Raw genomic sequence first — 18,978 nt, forward strand, 5'->3', positions numbered from 1 at the left:
GGCACCAAAACACACTCTGCATAAAACACTCTCTTCATCCTTCATGGACAGAAACTTCTAATGCAGTCAAAGGTATACAAAGCACTACAAAACATAAAACGTGTAGGGCAGATGCATTCTCAGGTGAGCCAAGTGGTGCAATCTGGAATGAGTAATGGAATATGAGTTCTTTAGAGCAATTAAAAGGATTTTCACAAGAGTGGGAGGGTTACAAACCAGTATCCTGGACCAACATCAACTGAGGTGTGCTAATTATGTTCCATCTAGAGGTCCAAGTGAACGTAATGTTGGTTCTGTGCCTCCAAGATCACACTGGAGCTCCTCATACAGCATAACAACAAGCTGGCTTTGTCTTCAAAGCTTCAGAGCTGTTCCCATACTAAGCCCCCTTGCTTGAAAAGCTTTGAGAATCTCCTATTAAAGTCTCTCTGAGTTATAGTATTGTGATTTATTTTGGGAAAATCTACTGGAAATCCCACTACTGTAAATTCTAAATTGAAAATTAAATCAATATGTAGTTTATCCGTCTCCATGCTCATATTTAAGACCACAAAAGGTAGAATTACACATGCTAAGAATCTTTTGTTATTCCTTCTGAACTCTTTTACTTTATATAATTTATTTAAGTACATAAAGTCATTTGTCAAACTAAAAATAAAAATTCCACTAGTGAGGATCAGAAAAAAAATCAGTTTTGATTTAAAAAGTGTATTTTTTGATTAAAAAATTATATATATATAATGGAACTCATATTCCATTACTCACTCCAAAGATTGCATCACTTGGCTCACCTGAGAATGCATCTGCCCTACACGTTTTCTTTATGTTTTGTAGTGCTTTGTATACCTTTGGCTGCATTAGAAGTTTTTGTCCATAAAGGATGAAGAGAGTGTTTTATGCAGAGTGTGTTTTGGTGCCCAGTGTTGGCAGGATCTGATAGATCTTGGGGTTTGATGGGAACTTAGAATAATTCTTTTTTTTTTTTTTTTTTTTTTTGAGACACTGTCTCACTGCTGCCAAGGCTGGAGTGCAGTGGTGCGATCATGGTTTACTGAAGTCTCGACTTCCACTGGCTCAGGTGATCCTCCTACCTCAGCCTCCTGAGTAGCTGGTACTACAGGTGCATGGCACTATCCCGGGCTAATTTTTGCATTTTTTGTAGAGATGGGTTTTTGCTGTGTTGCCCAGGCTGGTCTCAAACACCTGAGCTCAAGTGATCCACCTGCCTTGGCCTCCCAGAGTGCTGGGATTTATAGGAGTGCACCACCATACCTGCCACAATTGTGTATTTTTTTTTTTTTTTTTTAGATGACGTCTTGCTCTCTAGCCCAGGCTGGAGTGCAGTGGTGCAATCTTGGCTCACTGCAACCTCTGCTTCCTAGGTTCAAGCAATTCCCTTGCCTCAGGCTCCTGAGTAGCTGAGACTACAGGCATGTGCCACCATGCCTGGCTAATTTTTGTATTTTTGGTAGTGATGAGGTTTCACCATGTTGGCCAGGATGGTCCTCAATCTCCTGACCAAGTGATTCACCCACCTCGGCCTCTCAAAGTTCTGGAATTATAGGCATGAGCCACCACAGCCGGCCAAAAGCAAAAATGTTAATGTCAAAAAAATCTCATTTTAAAATCCTGTGTTCTTTTCCCTTGAAAGTAAAATCATAGCATGTAGGATACCAAACAGTAAAACAAAATGAACATTTAAACTAAGCTTTTATATCTCAATTTCTAAATCAAATTAATCAAACAGTAAACACAGGAAATCACTCAAAACAATGAACAAATTTAAGTAGGCAAATATTTGTAAATATCTTAAGTAACTCCTTCTGATCCCTGAGATCTCTGCTAATAACTTTGAGGAAAATACTTGGCAAAATGGGAACTCATTAGATAACTGTAGTTCATACGTCAGAAATGAAGAGCAAAATGACCAATACTCCAAATAGTCCCACTTCATGAATGAAAGGCTGTTTTGTTTGTCCTGTTTAGATGTCCATACATGTGCTCGCACTACATGACAAACCTGTTTGTCCAGGCTAAATGCCTTTCAGCCTATTATGGAGGGTTTTGAATAAGCAAAATATGTCTTCAATGTGAAAAAGGAGGTTTGTTTCTACCCATAAAACTATCTGAAGGAATACAGCCTTTGAAATATTCACATCTGCAAGGCATTTTGTTCAAGAAACCAAGGTAACTAAACAAATCACGATTATAAGAAAATTCTATAGACATAAGAGAGTAGCTATAAGCAGTAGGAAGAGCAGTAGCAGCTGGGATAAGCAGTTCAGATTTTCTTTGCATAGACAAGGCAAATCATACTTATGCTTGGGCCTGTGGGCTCCCAAGTGGTTATGGGTGTTCCAAGAGATGGGTGGCACAAGATGAAACAGTAAGTTAAGGAGGAAAAAACAGAAACTTTTTTTTCCATCTAAAAGCTTTGTACTGTTTAATACATGGATTGACAGTCAATTGCATAGAAGGCAGTCACAGAATAGTGGTCAAATTAAACTCTCAAGCTATTCTATCTGGATTTGTGTTCTGACCCTTCTATTTAAACACCATTGACCTTGGGCAAATTACTTAACCTCTCTGTGCCTCCATTTCATCACCTATAAAATTGACAATGTAATGAGTTGAACTCCTAAACTTGTTATGAGGACTAAATGGGTTAATATCCATAAAACAGAACAGTGTCTGGTGCGAATCACTATGTAAATATTTATCCCATTAAGTGGAATAAAGACTACAAATAGTCATTTTTGCCAAATCCATTATGTATTTGCTATCAATTGTTATTTACATATTATCCTAAGATCCTCAGACATATTTGGAAGAAGAGACAAACATAAAACACAGAGATCGAGACCATCCTGGCCAATATAGTGAAATCCCGTCTCTACTAAAAATACAAAAATTAGCCGGGCATGGTAGTGCATGCCTGTAGTCCCATCTACTTGGGAGGCTGAGGCAGGAGAATTGCTAGAACCCGGGGGGTGGAGGCTGCAGTGAGCCCAGATCGCGCCACTGTACTACAGCCTGGGCGACAGAGTGAGACTCTGTCTTAAACAAACAAACAAACAAACAAACAAACTGTTATTCTATTTTCAAAAGGAACTAATAAATTCATTGTGAGTCAGTGGCTCACACAAGTCATGGTGAGTCCCTAAGTGGTACCATTCGGCAAAAAAGACACTCTTTACTGGTCAGAGATAGAAAATAAAAGGAGAACTCAGTTCAGTCATAAATTTATATACTAAAAACACAGGAAGTCACTGAGGTTCCTGTCTCAAGCATAAATTTAATTTTTCAGACCAACAGAGTCAGAGCTGATCTGCCACACCAAGAGCCAGGGTCTCTCAGTGTGTTTAGCTCTCCCAATTACTGCCCCAGCCCTGCTGTTCTGATATGTCTCACAGTTGCTGCATGGGGCAGCCCCACAGGTAGCCCCTGACTACCCTCCACCTGGACACACAGAGAACCACTCCCGTTCTGCCCTTTTCCAGCGTCTTCCTGCTGCTGCTGCTGTGGGAAAAACTCCAGCCTTTAGACATGGAATGGAAGCCACCAAGGTGAACCTCCTGCCCCCATGTGACCTTAATTAAATGGCCCCAATTTCTTGATTTCCCTTGATTCATTTCTGCTAAATTCAGTGAGATTTTTTCCCCCACGAATATTTTCTTTTGAAAAGGCAAGAATATTGTGCCAGGCATGGTGGCTTATGCCTGTAATCCCAGAACTTTGGGAGGCCAAGGCAGGTGGATCACCTGAGGACAGCCAACATGGCAAAAACCCATCTCTACTAAAAATACAAAACTTAGCCAGGCGTGGTGGTGCACATCTGTAATCCCAGCTACGCGGGAGACTGTGGCAGGAGAATCACTTGAACTTGGGAGGTGGAGTTTGCAGTGAGCCAAGATTGCGCCACTGCACTCCAGTCTGGGCAACAGAGCAAGACTCTGTCTTGAAATATATATATATATCTTAGATGAGTATTCGTTCAACCTAATTGTTTTTCTCCTAATATCTAGTTGAGACTAGCCAAATCTGAGTTCAATTTTCACTTAATAAACATTGAGCACCTCTGAATGTGCCAGGCATACTAAGTGGGCCAAATAAAGACCATAAAAAGCTTCATAGCAGCGCGAGTCAGGTTTTGCCACCAAATGAGCTTCCCCCATCTGCTGTGCAGAAAGGATTTATAGGGGGAGAAAGACATTAAACAAGCAATGGCAGAAGTGATAAATGCCATCAAAGAAGAACGAAAAGATGCTGCCCAAGCTTACAGCAGAGGAACTGAACCTGAGGTCATGGAAGAGTAACCCGAGTGGAGACTTGGAGGATGGGTTAATGTTAACCAGGGGAAGGAGAGAGGAGGGTGTCCTGGGCCCCAGTGCAGAGATGGTGACTGCGAGGATGTGGGGGCAGCCTGACCATGGAAGGTTTTATGGATTTGCATCCGCATGCCTAGTGAAATAACAGGTTTTAAGAAAGCGAATAGCCTCAGCTGACCTGAATTTTAAACAATCCCTTTGGCTGCAGTGAGAGAAGGAAGTGGACAGATGGAAACCGATTAGGAATCTGTTCTGAGCCTAGGCTAGAGGTAATGGAGATTTAACCCAAGTGGTGTCAGTGGAACTGAAGAGAAGTGGAGAGATTGAGACACTCAGGAGACAAAGCCATAGGACTCAGTAATGTAGCATTTATAGGAGGTAAAGAAGAGGAAGATTCCTGGCTTCTGGTCTGAACAGTAAGATGGTTGGTGAAATCCTACACTGAGAAGCAGGGTTAGGGGGTACAATGATGAGTCTTAGTCCAGAAATGCTGCTTCTGAGGTGCCAGGGAGACATCCGAGGGATGCAGCGCCTGGATGCAGGGAACAAGCAGGGAAAAGACGTCCACCTGGAGCCATCAGCATCAAGGCTAATCACCTGGCAAGTGTGTGGAGAGTAAGTGAAAGACAACCAGCACTTAAGGGAGACAGACAGTGGAACTGGCAGGCCAAGAAGACTGTGAAGAAGCAAGCAGGGAGAGGGGAGGTGAGCAGGGCGAGTATGGTGTCACAGAATCAAGGTCAATGAAGACGCTGGCTGAAGTGTCCCTGGATTTGGAGTCCTGTACCTCATTTGCTGGCTGCTTCAGTGAGAGTATTTCAGGGGAGGACTGGGGCATGGAAGCCAGTTTGCAATAGGTTGAAAAGTGAATGGGAGGCAAAAAAAAAAAAAAAAAAAAAGAACTCTCAAGGATAGGCAAATTTTTCAAGCAGTTTTTGGGCTACAAAAGGAAGAAGAAAGAGGGTGATGTCTGGGGAGAACATGGGGTTGGGATGGTTTGTTTCGGGAGAAGAGAAATAAGTACATTTCAAAACTGATGAGAATGAGTCTGTAAAGGAAGGACAGTTAAGGATGGGAGAGAGAGGGGATAATGACTAACAGAAGGTTCCTGAAATGAGCAGAGGGGCTGAGATCCACAGTGGAGGGAAGGAATAACACTTCTTCCATGGCGGCAGGAAAGCAGGGGAGAGGATGGGGTGGGAGGATGGGTCTGACATCTACAGGTATACAGATCTTTTGGTGGGAGGGTGGAGTTCTCAATGGCTTCCAGCTGCTCTGTATGGTAGTTGGCAAATCAACTCTAAGAGTTAATCAGTGGGCAGGGGTTAAGGTCTGAGGGGAGTGGAGGAGTTCTGAAAGGACTGTTGTGTACAACAGGAGCAAGACCTGGTCTGGGTGACATGCTGAGCAGTACGCAGGCCCTGCCAAGGGTGAAAGCATGATCCACCCATAGTGGCATCAGGCCACCATGATGTAACCTTGTCACTCAGCCTTAGCAACTTGGGTGCAGTGGGTGGCTGGCAGATGGCTGGATACATGCAGAGCTGGGGTGTGTCCTGCTAGGTGGATGGAAAGGAGAGGCTAAGGAGTTTAGGATATTGCCAGGAGGGTAGTTAAAGGGATGAGCCATGGAATCTACGCTGGACAGAAAAGAAGTGCAAGGAGGGAAGTGGCCAGTGGTGGAGGAGAAAGCCAAAGGAAAGGGTCTTAAGGAGAGGAAGTGGGTAAATTTGCAAAAAGGAACACTGGGGGTTACAAAGTCAGGCTCGTGCAGTCAGGGGACACTGGGCTTACCAGGGATAAAGATAAAAAGCGAACGAGACCATTTCTGCCAAATTAAACTACTTGCTAAGACCAGACTTTCCCCCAAGAAAAAGGAAAGAAATGCAAAGAGCAGCACAGGGAATTAATGGAATTGTCATAACCCCATTTCTTCATGATTAGGTAGGGCATTACACAAAGAATACAGAATCCCAATACATTTTTAGAAATCTTGCTTTGATTTCTCACTAAAAAGGCCACATTCCTATAATGAATGACTTAAGAGAGACGAGACATGCTCAGCTAGAGGAAGATAGAAGTTGCTAATTTGGGATTTGGCTTTGAATTCCAATAATCTCTGCCATGAACTTACCATATGATTTAATAATGGGATTTTTTTTTAATGTAATGTAATGTTTATTCAGCACTTCCTAAATGCCAGGCACTATCCTGAGTGTGCATGTTGATTTCGTTCAATCTCCACGACTCTGAAGTATGTACTTGTATTGCCCCTGTTTTACTGATGGGGAAACGAGACGTAAAAGACGTTAAGTAGGTTTACCAGTATTCTTACTTTTTCAGCTGAGGGTGATAATGCCAATTGGTACATTGTAAGGCATGAACCATAAAAATGATGGTACACTTCACCTAAAGTTCACCTAAATTCTAAATAATTTTGATTACATGAAGGATTTGATTTAAAATTGTTAAAAAATCTCAATACAAACCTATATTTCTCTGAATCAGCATGCACTCCTTCTCCTTTGCAGAAAAATGGCTTCTGCTTGAAATGCCAAAGTCAAAGCAGTACTTATTCTTCCCCATGTCAAACAAAGTACAGTTAAAAATTGTCCTCCTCTCTCCCAAGGGCAGGCTGTTTTCAGCCAAGTGAATGATCCTCTTCCCAGGGGATCTGGGTGCCTCCTTGAAGACAGTGACCACTCCTTGGACGAAGGTGCATGGTGGCGGAAGCACCATTACCTCTACCCCGGACTCACATGTGAGTTCTGGCACCATCACCAGTTTGTATCCAAATTTCTGGGCCAGGTCAATGGGTCCTGTGGAGGTAATGACTGAGTCTCGCCCAAGCAGCTTCAGCACCACGGTGACATAGGCTTCTGGCCCCACGGGTGCACAGCCAAATTCAACCCACTGACCTTGAGCAAGTTCTGTCCTTTTGCTGGTTCTTATTTCCAGCGGCTGTCCTGAATTTCTTGTTGCCTCAGGAACACTGTTGGTGAAGATGACATCCACTGCAATGTTGGGCTTGTCCACAGGAAACGGGCACAGTGGTTGACTGGTAAATAGGCCCACTTGGAAGGTGCCTTCTGCTGCCTTGGCACTCCTATTCAAGTCAACGTGGAAGACAGGCCATTCCACCTTCAGAAAGGCACTTTTCTCCCACCAGGGGAATGGAGTGCTGTTGTCTGTTGCTTCTGGAATCACTGTGAACCAGTAGTCACCAGCCTCCTTGAAATAGAAGCACTCAAACTTGAGTGTTCCCTGGGACTGGTTGGTCAGGAGGTACTTAGCAGTTACAGTCTGATTGGTGTTGGCCTCCAACAGCAGGACAGATACATTCCTCAGTGTCCCATTAGCACCATCAAAATACTGGAAATCCACATACACAGTGTCGTTGCTTAGTGCTACATGGCCTGGCTCTCTCAAGAGGAGATATTCAGCTTCTCCAAGAACTGAAATGAAGTGGTCAGAATTGGTTTTTAAAAGGTGCATTTGAGAAAAACTATTGATGACATTGATGAAAACAGAATTAAAAAAAAATTTTTTTTTTTTTGAGACAGGGTCTCATTCTGTCACTGAGGCCAGTATGCAGTGGCACAATCACTGCTTGCTATACTCCTAACCTCTTGGGCTCAAGTGACCTCTCACCTCGCCCTCATGAGTAGCTGGGACTACAGGCACATGCCACCACACCCAGCTAATTTTCTTTTTGTAGAGACTGGTCTCAAACTGCTGGGCTCAAGTAATCCTTCCACCTCAGACTCCCAAACTGCTAGGATTATAGACATGAGCCACTGTACCCAGCAGAAAACAGCATTTTAGACAAGAGAAGTTAGAACTGAGCCAGGGATGATGTAAAATGATACTGAGTACAGATCCCGGAAGCTGGCCATTGTGCTCTTTCCATTCTGAAGTGATTCTGTTCCTTCTTCATCTTTCATAGTTATGTTAAAATAATTAGTGGTAAATACTCTGAATTCACCACATTCAACAATGTGATATACCTGCAATGAAAATCTATACAGCTTGAATAATAATTTTTAGGATTAAAAACCCAGTAGCTTATATTGTTAAACATATTCTGGTGTTGAGATATTTGGGGAAAATGGATATACAGTGAAGAGAAAGATTGATCTAAATGACACAATACAAATTGTTCTGGATTATTTTAAATGTAAAACCCTAAATTTACTTCAAAGTTATTATCTTCTGATATTCAAGACAAGCACTGGGGAATTTTTACCAATAAAGGAATCAGTGTCCTCAGTTGTATGAGGCAGACATATTTAGATGGATAAGAAATGTTGACACTTTATTCTGCATGGATAACCAAAGGGATAGGGTGAACATTTATGAAATAACTAGGCTTGTCCTTGGCAATTTAATGACATTACAGCAACTTGTATTTGCCTAGATAGGACAGATGACTACTACTTCTCAAGTATCATTCTGTTAGGATCAATCATATCTTTTAAAAAGAGACCCAGCAGAGCAGCTTAAGTGAAAAGTGCCAAGAACAGACACACAAGAATCCTTGTTTCTATTTTGAATCCTATCCAAATACATATCAAAGGAGGCAGAATTTGGCAAAGCAACAGTCAGCTGACCCATGGCTAGGGTAAGAAACAGTTCTAGATGTAAGGGACTGAAGTTCCCTTTAGGTTTGAAAAACAACTTGTGTAAATATGAACTTTTTTTCTTATTATATATGCCTCATGAATATATATGTAAAAAGGGGCCCATGCGTTTTTTTGTTTGGGCTGGCAGTCTTTAAAATGCCCTTATATATAAGCAATAATCTAATGATTATTAGAATCAGCACACGAATATCTTGGCACACAGAAGAGTTTTTAATTAGCACAGCATTTCACCTAGTTCTCATTTGAGATGAGATGAAATAAAAGACATGAAACTTGGATGACTTGAATGCTTGATTATCACTTGTTTGAAAACCATAATCAGATAAAGTTCTTTTTTTCTCCAATTAAGCGAAAACAAGTTGTGGGATATTCCCTTTTGTTTAGAGATGACTCAAAGTTGAGGAAGGTGGCTGATTCTGGTGCAGCTTGTATACTGGTTCAGACCCAACCTGGTACCTTTCTTGAACTGCTGGGTAAAGAGACCCCAGCACTTACCACAGCCCAAGGAAGTGCTTAAGACTGAGAACAAAGTCATACTAATTTGGATCTGAAGGGGGCAGGATGGTTCTGTGGTCCATTTAAGAATAAGAGGCATGCATACACCACTTAGTTAACTAATGAAAGTCTATTGCAGGCTGGTCCGATGGTAGCAGGTTATCAGAACTTATTAACAGTAGTGTCACCAAAGTTGGTATATGACCCCCAACTACTAAATTTGACTGGCTTTAAAAAAAAAAAAAAAAAAAAAAAAGCAGTCTATTGTGTATGACAGGGATTGTCAATGAAGCAAATCAGATTCTGATTTGATGGGAGCCAGTCAACGAAAAAGACACACATGCCCCGTTGGAAATGGAGAACCAAGATGCAATTGATGGGTTCCAGCAGCAGCAGATATGAGGTATGTACTAGAGGGAGAATTTGCTACTTTAGAACTCCTGTTAGAAAATTACAATTTGGGCCGGGTGCGGTGGCTCACACCTGTAATCCCAGCACTTTGGGAGGCCGAGACGTGGATCACCTGAGGTCAGGAGTTCAAGACCAGCCTGGCCAACATGGCGAAACCCTGACTCTACTAAAAATACAAAAACTAGCTGGGCATGGTGGTGGGTGCCTGTAATCTCAGCTACTCAGGAGGCTGAGGTAGGAGAATTGCTGGAACCTGGGAAGCAGAGGGTGCAGTAAGCCAAGATTGCGCCACTGCACTCCAACCCGGGCTGACAATAGCGAGACTCCATCTCAAAAAAACAAACAAACAAAAAAACACTACAATTTGGTTCTACCACATCCTGACTACTATAGTATACAGGTAATGGTATATTTTGATCAGTATTAAGTAGAGATAAAGGGGAGTAAAACAGATCTACGACAATACCTACTTTTTTTATTTTATTGGTGGCTTGTGCACTCAACTTCTATGCTCTTTTTTATGCTCATTCAACTTTTATTTTCATATTCCAGTAAGAAATTTTGCTCTTAACAACAAACACCCTTGTATAATTTGTTTAAATGGAGAATTTCAATGCTTTATTTATCATTATGAAACCGAGAACACATACGTTTTTGTAGAAGGCTGTCACATGTAGAGTAATCTGTGTTTTTTTTTGTTTTTGTGTTTTGTGGTTTTTTTTGAGACAGACTTTTGCTCTTGTTGCCCAGGCTGGAGGAGTGCAGTGGCACGATCTCAGCTCACCACAACCTCCACCTCCCAGGTTCAAGCGATTCTCCTGCCTCAGCCTCCCAAGTAGCTGAGATTGTAAGTGCGTGCCACCACGCCCAGCCAATTTTTGTATTTTTAGTAGAAACGGGGTTTCACCATGTTGGCCAGGATGGTCTCAATCTCTTGACCTCGTGATCTGCCCCCCCTCGGCCTCCCAAAGGGCTGGGATTACAGGTGTGAGCCACCGCATCCAGCCAGAGTAATCTGTTTTTAAAGAAGGGATACATTATTTTTCTTTTTTGTTTGATTGTTTTGTTTTTGAGACAGAGTCTCACTCTGTCGCCCAGGCTAGAGAGCAGTGGCTCGATCTTGGCTCACTGCAAGCTCCGCCTCCCCGGTTCATGCCATTCCCTGCCTCAGCCTTCCAGGTAGCTGGGACTACAGGCACCCACCACCATGTCTGGCTAATTTTTTTTGTATTTTTAGTAGAGGCAGGGTTTCACTGTGTTAGCCAGGATGGTCTCGATCTCCTGACGTCGTGATCCACCCACCTCGGCCTCCCAAAGTGTTGGATTACAGGCATGAGCCACTGTGCCTGGCCAAATTACTTTAAAATAAATGAATCCCACATTGGCTTTCCTTAAATCCGGTGTCTTCTTGTATAAATAAACTTCTTAAAAAAGAAAAGACTGAGAAAGGAAGTCTACTGAATGAAATGAACAGCAGTGCTCTGGTCCATTTAACCAACTGTGCCATTCACATTACACAAGTCAGTGTCCTCTATATCTTGGATCAAAATTTCTTCACCAAATTCAAAAACAACTTCCACTCCCATACCATCAACTGCCTAGATGTCTATGAAATATTTGGAAATCATCAAAAGAAAAGTAGTGAAGATTACATCATATTGTTGATTCTATTGGTTCAGTAGTTGTATAAAGCTCTCTGAGAAATGAACTCAATTTTTAGTTGAAACGAATGAAGAGAACAGACTTTAAGTACCTACTATCTGCTCATTCAGGGTGTTTCGCATTCTTGATATTATCATAACAACCCTGTGAAGTCAATATTATTGCTGAGATTGAAAGAGATGAAGAAACTTTTCTAAGAGCACGCAACTTTCAAGGATTGAAATTCAGATTGGTTCCAAATATATGTTAGCACCAAAACTCTGTCAAGTGAAATCTTATGTAGAACCCTAATATATACAACATCATTGATTGTGTGTATGCAGTGATTTATCACACTGAATTACAGGGAAATCAAAGAGAACTCAAGGTAACATGCTTGCCTCCAATTTTTTAAAATTTGAGAGAGTTGGTTTTTTTTTATTATTTTTTTAAAGAGTTAAAAATATAAAGTGAAATATGAATCAATCATGCAGAATCACTGAAGCACGAGAGAACCCAGGGTTGCAAGGGTCACGGTTTAGAAAGCACTGCACTGTAGACCCTACCCTGCCTCCTTCATGAAGAGTCATCAACATCAATGCATTTACAAATGTCATATTTATGTTTTATTCCTACCAACAGCATTAAGTATACTCACAATACTCACCATAGTCACAGAGCACCACCAACAATAGATTTGAAAAGTCTTTCAACATTGGTTTCATTCTGATCGGCAAAATCCCAGGTCTTTAGTCTCCTCATGTCCTTTCTCACGTACAGATTGTGATTTTTTTCCTCAAAAACACCTGAAATTAGAACCTCAAAAAATGATGCCTCCATTCAATGTGATTGATAAAATAGTAATCATGAAATGACAAAACCATTCTAAAACTCAAACTTCCTAAGTGATATTGAAAGGAAACTAGAGAGGACATTAATTTTCCCTGGGGCAATGACTTATAATTATACAAGCGCCTTTCATTCCATTATAACTCACAGGTCAAGAATATGCAGGTATGCCCAATACCCACTAAGATTATCTTTACACAACACCAAAGTCTCTTCTCTTTACAGCACATCCTTAAGTGGAGAGTTTATCGTTATTTGCTTAATTTTATCGAAGTTAATAACCAATTTGGATACATTTTCACATTATTTATCTGCTTGGCATTTTATACTGATAAATTTACTAAATTTCTGCTAAACTTTAATTTAGCATTGTGCTATATATACTCAAATGCTCCCTGCCTGGCGTCCATAAATGGGCTAACACTTCCTTGCACAATTGGTGTGTTACCAGGATTGCTTCATTTATCGATTTCTAGGAGCTACATCCAAGCGATCAAAGCTTTTTTAAAAAAAGATACCCCAGAATACTACAATTAAATGTGAACTTCATGTGGCCCTGACTTCCCTTGTTTAGGGCAGCCTAAGGAGAAAACAGATGAATAACAATCATCTTCATCAGTCCTGAAATACTTGTTGCTGCTGGTATGCATCACGAGATCGGTGGTTCACACAGCAATCTTCCCAGTCTACCTAAGAGGGCAGGGAAGACCTTGCTGGCCTGTGGTTCACAGCTATTTGTTGGAAGAGGCACTTATTTTATTTAATTAATTTATTTATTTAGAGATGGAGTCTCGCTCTGTTGCCCAGGCTGGAGTGCAGTGGCGAGATCTCGGCTCACTGCAAGCTCCACTTCTGGGGTTCATGCCATCCTCCTGCCTCAGCCTCCTGGGCAGCTGGGACTACAGGCGCCCACCACCACGCCCAGCCAATTTTTTGTATTTTCAGTAGAGATGGGGTTTCATCGTGTTAGCCAGGATGGTCTCGATCTCCTGACCTCGTGATCCGCCCGCCTCGGCCTCCCAAAGTGCTGGGATTACAGGCGTGAGCCACCGCGCCTGGCTGGAAAAGGCACTTATTTTTATATAGACTATTCAACTGTAGAATAAGATACTGGGCATTTAAGACAGTTCTTTCATACTAGAGTCTAACAAACTATGTATTAATATTAAATACAACCAAATATATATTTTCTTAATGTTGATGGTCCCCCCATTATTCACAGTTAATCTTTTCTTTCTTTCTTTTTTTTTTTTAGACAGAGTCTTGCTCTGTCACCCAGCCTGGAGTACAGTGGCATGATCTTGGCTCACTGCAACCTCTGCCTCCCAGGTTCAAGTGATTGTCCCACCTCAGCCTCCTGAGAAGCTGGGATTATAGGTGTGCACCACACTTTTGGCTAATTTTTGTATTTTTAGTAGAAACAGGGTTTCACCACGTTGGCCAGGCTGGTCTCAAATGTCTGACCTCATGATCTGCCCACCATGGCCTCCCAAAGTGCTGGGATTACAGGTGTGAGCCACCACACCCAGCCCATAGTTAATCCTTTTAAGAAGCAAGTATATTATATTCCAAATACATGTTACATCTCTTCAGATAAGAGCACAAATTAGTGGAATTAAAAAGACTGATTGAAATAAGCCAAAATTCCATGGAAGGGAAACTTGTGTGTCCTATTAGCTTTCTTTCAGTAACAGCGGGCTGAACAAAGGAAATACTGTACTTCCTGAAAGGGAAGCAGAGATTTGAAGTGTAACTATGCAGATGATTAGGGCTGCCTCCTTTTCCCCGCCACCTCTACCCCCAAAAACAAAAAGAAAAGGAAAGAAGAAGAAAATTGTTTTGGGTGGAATTAGCCACAGATTTGACCCAATTCTTTCCTTGAACATGGACTGGGAAACCTGGCCAAAGTCAGCCAGTAAGATCCTTGCAGAACGCATCATATCACTTGGGCAAGTGTGAGCACTTAAAGACAATTACAATGCTTCTTTTAAGTCACTGAGACCTGGTAACCAAACTAAGGAGAAGCAAGCTCCCAAAAGTTGAACTGGCTTCTCTCAGATTTGTTTGCTTCCACCACAATAACCTTTTTATTTTTGAAGCCCCAAATCATAACTGATTTTGTGATAACACATTTTCTTTCTTATGAAAATGATCCCTAAAACATAGAATGGTGAGATAATCTATATTTAGAGCTGAATGGAAAAAGACTTATAAAACAGACCAGCCTACTTGTCAATCATAATATGGAATATGATCATAACATTAGTCATAATATGTCTCTTTAATTTCTTTCTACCTTGCTTGCTTATTTTCTTTCAACATGTTGTTCCCAATACCCGACTGACTTCTTATAATGTTTGGCTTGAGAATTGTTCTAGGAAATTAAGAACTTAGGTACATTTTATACACATTTGAAAATACTTCTACATAGCATTCTTGTATGTAAACTTCATAGACAAATTCTAAATGTATCAGCTGAGAAGGTGGGGAAAAGTTGTGAATATTCTCAACGGCTAGCAGCATCACCCAACCTCAGACCCCATGTTTTTGCTGAAACCAGCTAGGACAAACGCTTTTAAATCTCCCTTCATAGCTGCAGAAAAAGAAAATGGGCCGGCGCGGTGGCTCAAGCCTGTAATCTCAGCACTTTGGGAGGCCGAGACGGGCGGATCACGAGGTCAGGAGATCGAGACCATCCTGGCTAACACGGTGAAACCTCGTCTCTACTAAAAAAAATACAAAAAATTAGCCGGGCGAGATGGCGGGCGCCTGTAGTCCCAGCTACTCGGGAGGCTGAGGCAGGAGAATGGCGTAAACCCAGGAGGCGGAGCTTGCAGTGAGCTGAGATCCGGCCACTGCACTCCAGCCTGGGCGACAGAGCGAGACTCCGTCTCAAAAAAAAAAGAAAAAAGAAAATGAATCACACTAATGTCCATGGGACCAATGATTCGTGAAAAAATAAAAGGGAAAACGAAGAAAAGTTATTTTGTCCCTTCTGACCAACATGCACATGCTCCTGTGTATATATAGGAATAGTATTTATTGGGAGGAAATCTCTAGTTCCAGAGCAGCTCGTGTAAACAGGCTTCATTTATATGTTCATTTGAGTCTGCTCTGCCCTGGTCCCACGGGTTGGGTGCAGCGTTCCTGGGACGCCGTGGCTCGCCCCATCTATTCAGCTTCCCAAATGCCCGCAAGCTCAGTTCACGCTTGGAAATCTACCCCTCGTGTCGTCAGCTTAAAGCCCTCCTTAATGAGGACCGTCTTTAATTTAATCCTTGTATCTCATACTTTTTGTATCTCAGAAAGGATTTCTTTTTGGAAAGAAACAGTAGCTCAAGACTCGATTTTTCAAGGTTCTGTGGCCAGTCTCAGTCACCCGGCAACATCTGAGCCAGGGCAGAGCCAGGTTCAGTTAAATTCGGGACTCCGAGCTGTGGAGACCAATACCCCTTAAAAGCGTCCCCTGGGGCCGAGGCGGGGGTGTGGAGGGGCCGCCAGCGTCCACCTGCGCCTTCAGGCTGCTGGGAGGTGGCAGGGTCCGGGGGCATTTCCCGACCCCAGCGGAGCCTCCGAGGGTCTCGTGGCACAGGAGCGCCCGCTGCGCGCGGACGCCGGGATGCGGAGGGCGTTTCTTACCTTTCCAGACCGACGGGCAGCGACCCCAGGCCGGCCGGGCGAGTGGCGAGGCGGACAGGAGGCCTCAGGGGCCGCGAGGCAGCGCTCCGAGCATCCCGCGTCCCGGACTGCGCGCCCTGACCCCGCGGCTTTCGGCTCCCACAGCCCCGCCCTGGGCCGCCCCCGACGGCGTGGGAAGGGCGGGCACCGGGAGGGCGGGGGGCACCCGGGACCGGGCGTGGTCGGCTCCCGCCCCTTCTGGGCAGCGCATCCTTTCCTGCCCGCCCCCAGCTCGCCAGCTGCTGGACAGGAAACAGGCAGGAAACGCGCGGCCAGCCAAGGTCCTGCGGCAGGGGGTGCGGCCCCGGCAGACGCAGGTCCCCTCAACGCACACCCGCGTCCACAGCACACAGCTGGATCAGGGGTTTAACTAAGGACGAGCCAGCAATCTCCTGACACTTCACATTCAATCACTTCTACCCTGGTGTCATTTTCTTCAGGGAGACCACAAAAATTAAGTCCTTTAAGTAGCACAGCATGTGGGCTGTAAACTTGCTTTCCCAAATGTCATTGAAGAGTTTCAAAAGAACATAGTTCAGGTAAAGTGCATCTCCATTTTCTTTCCCTGGGGTCAGAATTGGTTATTAAAAATAACTAAACATTTTTAAAACCCTACTCTGCAAGTGTTAAAAGTTCTTTTTATGGGAATGTGAATTAGTTCAGCCACTGTGGAAAGCAGTTTGGAGATTTCTGAATTAAAAACAGAACTATCACTCGACCCAGCAATCCCATTACTGGGTGTATCCCCAAAGGAAAATAAATCATTCTACCAAAAAGACACCTGCACTCCTATGTTTATCACAGTACTATTCACAATAGCAAAGACATGGAATCAATCTAGGTGCCCATCAACAGTGGACTGGGTAAAGAAAATGTGGTACATACACACCACGTAATACTAAGCAGCCATAAAAAAAGAACAAAATCACGTCATTTTTAGCAACATGGATGCAGTTGGAGGACAGTATCCTAAGTGGAACAGAAAGCCAAAAACCGTATGTTCTCACTTATAAGTGGGAGCTTAAACAATGGGTACTCATGGACATAAAGATGGCAACAACAGACACTGGAGACTCCACGTCAAGGGAGGGAGGGAAAGGGGCAAGGGCTGAAAAACATCCTATTGGGTACTACGTTCATTATCTAGGTGACAGGATCAATAGAAGCCCAAACCTCAGCAACATGCAATTACCCTTGTAACAAACCTGCATATGCACCCGCAAATCTAAAACTAAAATTTAATAAAAAGTTTTAAGTTTTTTGAAAAATATGAGAGGATAGATTCCACCTTAACAGCTGTGCTTGTTAAACTGAGTAAATGAGCAGTATGCTTTACGACTTGCTTTTCTTTTATGCAGAATGCAGAATATACCATTTGACAGCAAAACTAATATCCAGTAATGGAAATCAAAGCACAGTGGTGGCCTCTGGAGAGCGGATGACCGGAAGGAGGCACGAGGGAACTTTTAGGGGGCGACAGATATGTTCTATTGTTTGGAGTGTGAGTTACATGGATTTGCTAAGCATTTGTTAAAACTCGTTTGACTGAAGATCTGTGCATTGCAGTTTGTAAACTTTACCTCATTTAAAAAATATTTTAAAATATGTGATTTGCAGATCTTTGACTCTATCACTTCACTTTTTAAAAGGTAGCACAAGTATTTACTTATGTTACCAGAGGTATACAGTTTTCTAAGAACTTGTCTTGTCAGCCAGATGCAGTGGCTCATGCCTGTAATCTCAACAATTTGGGAAGCCAAGACAAGAGGATTGCGTGAGCCCAGTAGTTTTAGACTAGCCTGGGCAAAATAGTGAGGCTCCATCGCCACAATAAATAAGAAATTATTTGGGAGGCCAAGACAGGTGGATTGCTTGAGCTCAAGAGTTCAAGACCAGCCTGGGTATCATGGCAAAACCCTGTCTCTACCAAAAATAGAATATACTAGCTGGCTGTGATGGCACATGCCTGTAGTCCCAGCTACTTGGGAGGCTTAGGCAGGAGGATCACTTGAACCCAGGTGGAGGCTTCAGTGAGCCAAGATGATGCCACTGCACAGGCTGGGTGAGACCCCATCTCAAAAAATAAAATAAAAAATTAGCCAGGTGTGGTGGCATGTACCTGTTGTCCCAGCTACTCTGGAGGCTGAGGTGGGAGAATTACTTGAGCCCAAGGTTGGGGCTACAGAGAACAGCGATCACACCACTTTACTCCAGCCTATGTGACAGAGTGAGACCAACCAATCTTGTCAAATAGTTACTTCTAGCAATACTAATTAAATCCATCCAAAGTTTCAAAGAAGACTTTAAGGTGATCATCCAATTTCACTGCCAGTAGAATTATCTAGTGTAATTTCCATTCACTAATTTACACTAGGATTATTTTTCAAACACATACCACCCAGTCCCTAGCATTTTAGTTTTAAAAGCAAAAGCTCAGTGGAAAGAGCAGGCATTGGAATTATAAAAGTACAAAAATTAGCTGGTGTGGTGGTGTGCACCTGTAGTTCCAACCATCAGGAAGCTGAGGTGAGAGGATTGTTTGAGCCTGGAAGGGGGAGGTTGCAGTGAGCAGAGATTGTGCCACTGTGCTCCAGCCTGGGCAATAGAACCAGACCGTCTCAAAAAAAAAAAAAAAATTATATGGGGGTATAAGGAACTCAGAACAGGATAAAACAATCTTGAAAATGAAGAGCATATTTGGAGGACTCACATTTTCCAATTTTAGAATTTACTGCAGGCTGGCTGTGCTGGTTCATGCCTGTAATCCCAGCACTTCGGGAGGCCAAGGCGGGCGGATCACTTGAGGTCAGGAGTTTGAGACCAGCCTGACCAGCAGCGAAAACCCATCTCTACTAAAAAACAACAACAACAACAACAACAAAAACTAGCTGGGGATGGTGGCACACACCTGTAATCCCAGCTACTCAGGAGGC

General features: G+C 42.8%; 1 protein-coding gene across 3 annotated transcripts in view; it reads right to left on the bottom strand.

The window, feature by feature from the left end:
- The window catches only part of THSD1 (thrombospondin type 1 domain containing 1), a 30,142-nt gene extending 13,436 nt beyond the window's left edge, over nt 1–16,706 (bottom strand). Inside the window, exons 1-3 of one of the 3 annotated variants that reach the window (XM_033177617.1) lie at nt 16,007–16,706; nt 12,186–12,324; nt 6,818–7,783 (exon numbers count right to left, since the gene is read on the bottom strand). In XM_033177617.1, the coding sequence (XP_033033508.1) occupies nt 6,818–7,783; nt 12,186–12,243 (1,024 nt within the window). In that variant the 5' untranslated portion in view covers nt 12,244–12,324; nt 16,007–16,706. Of the gene's footprint in view, nt 1–6,817; nt 7,784–12,185; nt 12,338–16,006 lie in introns of all 3 variants that reach the window. The other 2 variants (XM_033177616.1, XM_033177615.1) reach the window with 2 other exon arrangements.
- Nucleotides 16,707–18,978: the final 2,272 nt, after the last annotated feature.

Source organism: Trachypithecus francoisi, unplaced genomic scaffold (genome assembly GCF_009764315.1).
Source record: "Trachypithecus francoisi isolate TF-2019V2 unplaced genomic scaffold, Tfra_2.0 Lachesis_group18, whole genome shotgun sequence".
NCBI lineage: Eukaryota > Metazoa > Chordata > Mammalia > Primates > Cercopithecidae > Trachypithecus > Trachypithecus francoisi.